General features: G+C 40.4%; 1 protein-coding gene across 1 annotated transcript; it reads left to right on the top strand.

Moving 5' to 3' along the window:
• Positions 1–3194: 3194 nt before the first annotated feature.
• On the top strand, positions 3195–8167 carry LOC121390698 (zinc finger protein 91-like). Its single transcript, XM_041522585.1, has 2 exons — positions 3195–3298; positions 5087–8167. Exons 1-2 carry the CDS (start codon positions 3195–3197, stop codon positions 6861–6863), a joined length of 1881 nt encoding a protein of 626 aa, XP_041378519.1. The 3' UTR covers positions 6864–8167.
• The last annotated feature ends 3021 nt before the right edge of the window (positions 8168–11188 follow it).

The raw sequence follows: 11188 nt of genomic DNA, 5'->3' as shown, positions 1-11188 counted from the left end.
CAAAGGCCATGGTATGTGCTATCCTGTCTGTGGGATGGTGCATATAAAAGATCCCTTACTGCTAATGGAAAAGAGTAGCCCATAAAGTGGCGACAGCGTGTTTCCTCTGTCAAAATCTGTGGTCCTTAACCATATGCTAAATTAGGTAGAGTATCATTAAATAGATATTTAAAAATATTTACCTGTCAGTTTAATAAAAAAAAAATATCGACGAAAATCATTTTTATTCTATTTGAGACACTACTTTAATGTGTAGTTTTGTCATAGCAAAATAAGTTACAAAAAAATATAAACATTTTGTACCATATGAGAAAAGGGGCTGCAATTGTCAAATCTTTATACATATTAGTGTGGGACAATGTTGACTATAGCTGTTCCTCCAGCTTAGATGATAGAATTAATGTAAATATGCTGGGAATTGGGTTTGTTTTCAGGTGTACATAAAGAAAAAAAAAAGAGACATTAAATAGTTATTAAAGGTAAAATTAGCCATCTGTAGGGTGAACAGGACAATACATGTAGGTGCATGGCCTTTATAATTGGAATCATTCTTATGTTCATATAATTCTAGCCAATAGTGTAATCAAAAGTTGATTGGATGCTGCAAACCATTATAACCAATGATCGATGATGAAATACCAACCGATTCCTAAGATTCAACTTCACTTCGATACCAAGAGCATGCTCGCAATTTAGATCATTCATCTGCAAAAAAAAAACCAGAAGAAGAAATGTTGTATTTAACTACACGCACTCAACACACTCTGTGTATTTTATCTATTAGATACCGGTCTGAAGGAAGGAAAGGTTTTAGGTAACTAATGCCACTCAACCCATGTTTAATTAACGGTTCTTATCTGGTGTCGGACATACATGTATGGTTCAGGACCACAAGAATCTCGAGATTGGAAAAACCACTGTCCGCACTTCATTGGGGGCTACTCTTTTTCAATTAACATCAATGGATCTTTTATATGCAACCATCCCCACATACATTATAACACCATCCTCGAGAGCCGTTTTGATATCCCAGTCTCTGTGGCAGCACTTGAATTTTTTTGCGCGCAAAATAACAAGTTTAAATTGGGTTAAACATGTGGTTGAAATGACAACACACACGACAGGGTGTTCCCTAGAATATGAGAAGCAGTTCACTTTGCATAGGGCCAATGATTTGCAAATTCACTGGCCTGGGAAAAATTCATTTTTAATAATTAACCTTTTAATGTGCCTTTTTCATACTGATGATCATGTGTATCAATTTGTCAATTTACACAACAGATCGGCTCCTTGGTCATGCTTTATGGTGTTTAGAAAAAGCGAATATGCAAAATAATTTTCATCAATTTAGAATAAAGCTTACCTACCTATTAAAATACTTGTTTTCCACTAACCACCCGAAAGTTATAAAAAATATAAATCCATGTTACCAGACACATAATTACAACAATTAACAGCATATTTATTTACTTTAGGAATGGGAACTCGGCCCCACCCCCAACCCCTCAAAAACAACAAGAAAGAAAAAAAAGAAACGATTAAGAACCTTTATTAGCATAAAGTGTACATGTATTGCAGTTTCAGGCTTAACCCCCCCCCCCCCCCCCCCCACCCCCCCCCCCCCAACACACACACCCATATTATAATTTTTCAATTGGGTACTTTGTTAAATTTATCTATTTCATGATACTGTGTTCCTAAGCTTTTTAAAAAACCTTTTTGCAATTTATGTCATATTTTATAAATTAAATTAATAATTTACATGTTTAAAGTATTTGTAAATAGTGGCATGCAACCTTTAAAACTAATAAAACCGGCCTCGGTGGCGTCGTGGCAGGCCATCGGTCTACAGGCTGGTAGGTACTGGGTTCGGATCCCAGTCGAGACATGGGATTTTTAATCCAGATACCGACTCCAAACCCTGAGTGAGTGCTCCGCAAGGCTCAATGGGTAGGTGTAAACCACTTGCACCGACCAGTGATCCATAACTGGTTCAACAAAGGCCATGGTTTGTGCTATCCTGCCTGTGGGAAGCGCAAATAAAAGATCCCTTGCTGCCCAATCGGAAGAGTAAGCCCATGTAGTGGAGGGACAGCTGGTGTTTTCCCTCTCAAATCTGGGTGGGTCCTGAACCTATATGCGCCTGCGCCCATATAACCGTAAATAAAATTTTGTTGAGTGCGTCGTTAAATAAAACACTTCTTTCCTTTAAAAACTAATAAAGACTGGTTTACCGTTTTGCATATTATTAGGTATTAGAGTAACAAATCTTTGGATTCCAGTGTCAAAAACAAATGGCGGCAAAAAACAATGAACTTTTGTTTTTCCAATGTTTACATTTTATAACTTTTAATAAGTTATATCAATAGGTATATGATGTCATGTATGGGGTCAGAGATTACTGTGTGGCCAACCTATTTTGTTAGTGAAAATATTGGCATGTGATAGCAATCGAAAAGAAATGACTTGTTAGATGTTTTATTTTGTTTTTGTATGTCGTAGCATTGGAGAACCTTTTTTTTTCCCTTTTTTCTTTTACCACTTTGGCCATCGATTGCACAAAATAACTTTTACTGGCCCGAATCCAAGAAAATACTGGCCTCGGGCATCAGGCCACCGTATTCTAGAAGGCCTGCACCAGATATTGAGAGGAAACCCGCTGTCGCCACTTCATGACCTACTCTTTTCGATTAGCAGCAAGGGATCTTTTATATGCAAACCATTTCCACAGATGGGCAGATAACAGACCACATCCTTGGATATACCAGTAGTGGGTTTTGCACTGGGATGGGAACGAGGAAATTCCACTGCTTCGATTACGTCCCGCGCCCCCAGTCATTGCAACGACTTGTTACATTACTGACCTAGTTTTTATTAGGGTATAGACGTAGTCCAGTGAGAGAGCACTCACTTGATGCATGGTCATTTGGGATCAATCCCTTCGCTAGGCCTATTGGGCTATTTCTTGTTCCGGCCAGTGCACCACAACTGTTATATCAAAGTGCTATCATTGTCTATGGGATGGCGCATATAAAAGACCCCTTGGTACTAATGGAAAAATCTTCGACTTATCTCAAAAATCTCAAAATCAAATGTTTGATATCCAAAAGCCAATGACTAATAAATCAATGTGCTCTAGTGATGTTGTTCAAAAAAAAACAAAAAACTTTTTTTTATTATTAGTATTAACAGCTATGAAAATTACCAGAATCAGCTGGGTGTACAGAATTCCTCTACACGAGAAACTAAATGTGTCCACCTTCTACAAGATAGTCAGCAGAGTACGGAGAACTCGCAGGTAAACGTTTACACCAAGCCTTCGCAAGGGCATTCTTCGTCTTAGAGGGGGCGGGACGTAGCTCAGTGGTACACCAGCCTTCACAAGGGCATTCTTGGTCTTAGAGGGGTCGGGGACGTAGCTCAGTGGTACACCCAAGCCTTCACAAGGGCATTCTTCGTCTTGGAGGGGGCGGGACGTAGCTCAGTGTTACACCAAGCCTTCACACGGACATTCTTGGTCTTAGAGGGGCGGGACGTAGCTCAATGGTACACCAAGCCTTCACAAGTGGATGCTTGGTCTTAGGGGGGGGGGGGGGGGGGGGGGGCGGGACGTAGCTCAGTGGTACACCAAGCCTTCACAAGGGCATTCTTGGTCTTAGAGGGGGCGGAACGTAGCTCAGTGGTACACCAAGCCGGACGTAGCTCAGTGGTACACCAAGCCTTCACAAGGGCATTCTTGGTCTTAGATGGGGTGGGACGTAGCTCGGTGGTACACCCATCCTTCACAAGGGCATTATTGGTCTTAGAGCGGGTAGGATGTAGCTCAGTGGTACACCAAGCCTTCACAAGGGCATTCTTGGTCTTAGAGGGGGCGGGACGTAGCTCAGTGGTACACCAAGCCTTCACAAGGGCATTCTTGGTCTTAGAGGGGGCGGGACGTAGCTCAGTGGTACACCAAGCCTTCACTTGGTCTTAAGGGGGGATCTTAGAGGGGAGGGGGGGGGGACGTAGCTCAGTGGTACACCAAGCCTTCACAAGGGCATTCTTGGTCTTAGAGGGGGCGGAACGTAGCTCAGTGGTACACCAAGCCGGACGTAGCTCAGTGGTACACCAAGCCTTCACAAGGGCATTCTTGGTCTTAGATGGGGTGGGACGTAGCTCAGTGGTACACCCATCCTTCACAAGGGCATTATTGGTCTTAGAGCGGGTAGGATGTAGCTCAGTGGTACACCAAGCCTTCACCATGGCATTCTTGGTCTTAGAGGGGGCCGGACATAGCTCAGTGGTACACCAAGCCTTCACAAGGGCATTCTTAGTTTTAGAGGGGACGGGACGTAACTCAGTGGTACACCAAGCCTTCACAAGGGAATTCCTAGTCTTAGAGGGGACGGGACGTAACTCAGTGGTACACCAAGCCTTCACAAGGGAATTCTTGGTCTTAGAAATAAGGCATCATTTACTCCAGTTATATTTATGAAATTAGAATCATACATAACAGTGATAGAAATTAGCAGAATTTTTCCAGTCGACCGGACAAATACATCTAGAAATCTACTTGTTCGCCAATATTGTCCAAATAAATGGTTTGTTTTAGTTAAGTACATTTTTACTTGTCCACTTGACAAACATTTCGAATGCTGCATAAGCAAAACGCATTCTGTAAATGTTTTTTTTGTTAGTACCTTAACCATTCAATTTCAATTCATGTATAAAAATGGATGACAAAATTGTAATGGTTTTTAACTGTTAAGCCATATCTGTGCACAATGCAGTTGACAAAATAGTGGTTCATTCTGTGAATCTCTAGTGCCTCATCTGTAAGACAGCAAACACTCCTGAGGAGATCCTTTACTGGAAATTTCATCCCTCCTGCAACACCAAAATGAGGACTGCCACTCCCACTGTATATTACCAAATGTACAAAATATCATAGTGTGTTTTTATTCTTTTCAGAATTGTGATGGATGTTAATATCAAAGGTGAAGCCACTCCCAGACTAGTTTACTGAATTAAAACTCACACTGAACACTGTATATTACCAAATGTACAAAATATCATAGTGTGGTTTTTTAAAAATTCCTTTCAGGATTGTGACTGATGTTAATATCAAAGGTGAAGCTACTGACAGATGTCTGCCGGACTGTCAGTGTGATCAGGCGACAATGAGCCAGTCATGCAGCGACACTAACTCAGGAGGTGATCCATCCATTGTCAGTCTGGTCGCCGTGAGAGACAAATCCATCATCTACCTCGATGTAAATCGTCACGCAAAAACAAATGGGCTCTCTTCAACCTTTTGCGACGCTCACGAAGACTGTAAATTGACGTGTAAGATACCGAAGAATGAGCAAGGTACATTAATACAGTGCCAGGATCAGAATGAGATTGGTGATAGTCAGGCGGACTTGGTTCATGAAGAGGGGCTTGGTAAAATGGAGACGGATCACAAAGGACTAGATGAAACTGGACCACGTGTTGCCGAGCTGTTGAAGAACAAGTTACATTCTCCTGATCTGAAAGGCGATGATTTCTCGGGATATGAATCGCTGGATGACTGCTTTGTAACCTTTGATGACGATTCTTCCGACGATGAACACATAAGTAAGAAAAAGAAGAGGAAAGCCAAAGATTCGGATGATGACGAATACCTCCCCCCTGGCTATGAAGATAATGATAAGAATAAAGATAGGAGGGGTGAAAATTTAGATAACCATGATGACGTTTGTGATGATTCTGGTAATGGTAGTGTTGATGTGAATTTGTTTACGGTTGGTGACGGGGTAATCGAGCCAGATGTGGTGAAAATATCAGACGGTGAATATGGCTGCACATATTGCCCACAGGTTCGGTCTAACATTGATGATGCCAAAATTCATCTTCTGACCCACTACGATTTTCAATGTCAACACTGCAGTAAGAAATATTTACGTGCACCGGACTTGAAAGTCCATATCAGGAAACACCGAGTCACTGAGAATTTCGTCTGTTTGTTTCCGGAATGCAAATTCTCGGCCAATTCAAAATTGGGCATTTCGAAACACATGCATGCAAAACACGCTAAGGAAAAACATTTTAGTTGTTCGTGGTGCACATTCTCTTCGAAAACAGTAAAAGCGTTCATAGCACATGTGTCGCAGACACATTATGCGTCGGTTCTTTCCAAGGATGCTTTCAGAGCAGCCCTCTGTCCCACCTGTGGTGCGGAGTTCAAACGTAATTCCGATCTCAAAGAACACATGGTGTGTCATCACGGGGCACAGTTGGACTACTTAAGTGTGTGCGACGTTTGCGGCTTGGTGGTGAGGAGCCGACGCATGCAGCAGCACAAGATCGCCAAACACAGGGTGAAGACGATCCCGTGCAAGTTCGACGGCTGCAGGCTCCTCTTCAAGTCAGATTACCGGATGGAGACCCACTACACGAGGGTCCACCTGGGTATATTCAAGTACAAGTGTACCTACGAAGACTGCTCCTTCGCCTGTCACGCTCAAGGCAGCCTGAGGAATCACCTCAACATGGTGCACCTCAAGAACCGATGCTTCCCGTGTCCCTGCCCAGGCTGTGGGAAGAGCTTCTTCCACAAGGGCCACCTTGCTGTTCATTCGCGGATCCACTCGGATACGAAACCGCTAAGCTGCGAGCTGTGTGACTACAGGTGCAGACAGCGGGCCGCGTTAAACTGGCACCTCCAGAAGAAACATCCTGGTGAATTTGATGAACAGAATTCCGATGTTCCAACGGTTTCTGGCGATTCCAGTAGACCAGAAGGTCAACATTCAGCACACCCCCCACTCCCTGCTGGAATTCCAGCATTAACGCACGCCAAAAAACAGGGACGCAAAGGAAATAAGATAAAAACGTAGCACGTTAAAAACTGTTAACAGTACTGGACTAACAAAAACTAGTCAGGTTAAAAAATGTTTAATTGAATTAACAAGATTGCATTGAAAGACAGAAATTTAAAGCAGCTGTCCTCAATTTGTAGCTGTTAAATAAATTGTGAATGAATCTGCACACATGTAATAGAACCTGTAGTTGAAACATTTGAAATACGTAACGGTATGTCGAAGATTCCCTTTAATCCACTTATTTCAAATTGTGTTTGGTGGTCGGAAGGAAATCATTTAGTACAAGACATTAGGTTGACCAGAAATGCATTCGATAATATATTCTAAATTAAAAAAATTATATACTAGTTGTTATGTTAATAATAAAAATTAAAAGGCTACAAACTCAGGATTAAGTCCGTTTAAGTAAGTGAGAAAATGTGCATTATTTGAGGTATGAAGTTGGGTATACAGCAAAATACTGGTACATTGATTTATTAATCATCGGCTATTGGATGTCAAACATTTCGTAATTCTGATACGAGAGAGGAAATCCACTACATTTTCCCTATTAGTAGCAAGAGATCTTTTTTGTATGCACCATCCCATAGACAGGATAACACATACTATGGCCTTTAATTATGACATACCAGTTGTGCTGGCTGTACCAAGTAATAGCCCAATGGGGATCGACCCCAGACCGACTGCACTACATGCATGTACTTTGCTACTGGGCTGTGTCCTGCCCCCAAGACCGTGTGTATTCAAAGCCAACAAACTATGTTGTTCAGTAATGTGACAAAAACAGCCCAATAAATAAATATAAAAAGAACGTTGTTTGCTATTAGATTGTTGATGTTTTTGTTAGTGTTCTATTTTTGTTTTTTGTGTTTTTATTTCCAACATGTACTTAAGATTTTATTACTATTCTGAAAGGATTTAATTTTTGAGAGGTCTTTCTGTTGTGGGGCCATTCATTCACAATTATTTTATCAACATTTTTGATGAGTGAAGAAAGGAGTCTAAACATGCGAAAGGCATTTTATGAAATATATACACTTTTTGGTGCAGTCGTTTGGTAATAAAAAAAATATATATATTCTGTACACCTGTGAAAAGGTTGAAGATTATGAATGCCATGTCAATACACGTACACATCCACCCCTCAAGTGTCGCTTTACAAACTTTGGCCAGTTATTTTATTAATGTGATTAAAAATATATACATGTATATATTACAGTTACGTAATATGAGCTAGGCAATTAAATTTTCATGATTCAAATGATGTAAATTTTCTGTGAAAGATGTTTTACTTTAACACCAATAAACCAGTTATTTTTGACTGATTGTTGATCATTTTTAATGTGTTTTTATGTTGAGTTTGCAATAGTGTGTAGGTTATGCGTATATCGTCGCGTGAGAGACAGAAGGTTGTAAGCGGCAGAGAGACCTAAAACGTCTTTTCTTTTTGCATATTCGGAATCGCCATCCCTGATTACATATCGTCACGAAAAATCGTAGCTGTACCCCTAATAGCATCGCTTATATAGAAGGATTTAAATGGTCTTAAGTCCATCATAGATACCAATTTGCACGAAAATAGACGTAACTGACACGGACTTAACTCGATGTCCTTGCTGTGATTATGTGAACACTGCTGGTCGTATGTGGTAAATACACCGTTTTTAAATGCAGTTCATTATATAATTATAGTTATGTCTGATATAGGTGGTGTGTGGCAAATACGACCCATATGCATTATTTGCTATCGTCCTGTGATGGAAATTAATTTAGAGCATACATTATGTCAATTTGTTTATGTGCTTGAATCCTAAAAATAATGTGACTTGTCCTTGTGAGAGCCCGGTGTGTCGTGGACAAAATTTTGATACTGCATGTAACGAACTATTTGACAACAGACAAAACTCGTGTCTGTAATTATAAATAGGAACTGCAGTAACATTAATGTTTGAACGGTGTACTGTTTTATGTGCATCATAATTATATTTGGTGAAATTTCTTGGGGAAAAAAATAATCTTTTTTGAAGTGTTTTTATGGAAGCAGATTTTCCAATATGTAAATTGTATCTATAGATACAATTTTAATTCAGAATAATGTATTATACGACCAACGTGCAAGCATAATTACACTGATTTGGATGTATTTAATTATATGTTACTGATTAACAACAATGCACATACAAATGCAACTGTAATTTATCCAGGACAAATTCAAGTATCAAAAGACCGTGTAATCAGACGTAAGGTTAAAAGGCGAATAAAGTGAATGTGGCCTCGACATAAACGATACCAAGATCTATGAATTTTGATTATCTTTACAGTAAACGAATATTTGCAACAGAAGCTGAACATGACAGTACACACAACAGGAAATTAACATTTCATAACACCCACAACAGAACCTGAATATTATCTAGAACACACAACAGAATCTGAACATGACCTATAGCATACATAACAGAACTTTGCATATCAATGACAAGACCTGAACATAACATAGCAAAAAGAACAGAAGCTGAACATGACAAAATAATCACGATAGAAACAACGTGACACAGCACTTGCGACAGAACCTGAACATGACATAGCACTCAACAAAACCTGAACATGATAGAGAACTCGCAACAAAACCTGAACATGACGGCACACACAACAGGACCTAAAGAAGAGCATGATTGAGCACATATACAACATTACAGGGTGTGCACTTTACGGTCACCCGATCGCCCATGGCGAGTCAAAATAGCGTCGGGCAAGTCAAAACCTTATGTATCGCCCGCCTGGCGACCGAAAATTTCCGCATATTGTATCATGTATCAAAATGCAAATAACTAATGTCTGTAAGACATCGGAAAGTTATTTTTTATTTATTGTTTTCAACTGGTTTCCTATTAGTATCTGCGCAACCAAACCCATATAGGACATAATAGCGACCACTTACCCAGTCTATCGAACAGTCTAAAGCCATTCGGAATGCCTCGGCCGGTTTTAATTACGTACTCGGAAAACTTCGGCCACGTAAAAGTATTCGTAGGTTCAATAGGAACACCTTGTTAAATAATGATTTTTTAAATTCCTCGTCATACGGCCATAAAAGCACCTTATTCATTCCAAGACCGAGCCTTGGTAAAACGTTCCAGATGTTTGATTGTATGGGTTCCGTGACAATATAATAATTATACTTTAATTACAACAGTTTGTAATAAAACTAAAACAAGTTCTGTTTCCTTCTTTTGTGTTGGTATTATTGTTTGTATGATATGATAACATGTTTTTAAAGTGCAATTTAAGTAAGTTGTTTTTTTAACGAAATTTTGTCGCGGGCCATTCAAAAGTTGTATGGGCGAGTCAAAGTGTTGCTGTGAGTGGTCCGATTGGCCAGTCAAAAAAAAAAATCCCAAGTGCATACCCTGCCAACATACCATGATCATAACATAGCACACGCAAGAGAACTTGAACATGACATATATCACTCACAATAGACCCAGAACATAATTTAGCACACACAACAGAATCTGGAGAGATCACTGAACAAACAACAGAAGTTGGAGATATCACTGGACATTCAATAGAACATTGAGAAATCACTGGACACATGGGCGTATGGGCACTTTTTCCCACTGTTTTGCCCGAATTTGGGGGGGGGGGGGGGGGGCAATTGCCTGATGCGCGGTCGGTCTAGGATCGATCTCGTCGGTAGGCCTATTGGGCTATTTCTCGAAACAGCCAGTGCACCAAGTGCCGTTGTATGTTCTATCCTGTCTATGGGACAGTGCATATAAAGGATCCCAAATTTATATAACTGAGAAAAGCTATCTAATTAAAATTAGCTCCACTATTACCTGTGGATCTAACAGCAGCCTGTTGTAGCTCATGTCCAATTGACCTTTCATTCGACCAATCAAAACCTTACTCGCAAAATCATGCCAGTGATTTGAAAACATTCGGGATTATGCCGAGGGTATACGAAATGATTCGGATGAAAGAAAGAAAGAAAGAAGTGTTTTATTTAACGACGCACTCAACACATTTTATTTACGGTTATATGGCGTCAGACATATGGTTAAGGACCACACAGATATTTTTAGAGGAAACCCGCTGTCGCCACATAGGCTACTCTTTTTACGACAGGCAGCAAGGGATCTTTTATTTGCGCTTCCCACAGGCAGGATAACACAAACCATGGCCTTTGTTGAACCAGTTATGGATCACTGGTCGGTGCAAGTGGTTTACACCTACCCATTGAGCCTTGCAGAGCACTCAATCAGGGTTTGGAGTCGGTATCTCGATTAAGAATACCATGCATCGACTGGGATCCGAACCCAGTACCTACCAGCCTG

The sequence above is a fragment of the Gigantopelta aegis genome, chromosome 15 (assembly GCF_016097555.1).
Source record: "Gigantopelta aegis isolate Gae_Host chromosome 15, Gae_host_genome, whole genome shotgun sequence".
Taxonomy (NCBI): Eukaryota; Metazoa; Mollusca; class Gastropoda; order Neomphalida; family Peltospiridae; genus Gigantopelta; species Gigantopelta aegis.
This window is presented reverse-complemented; position numbering and strand designations above follow the sequence as displayed.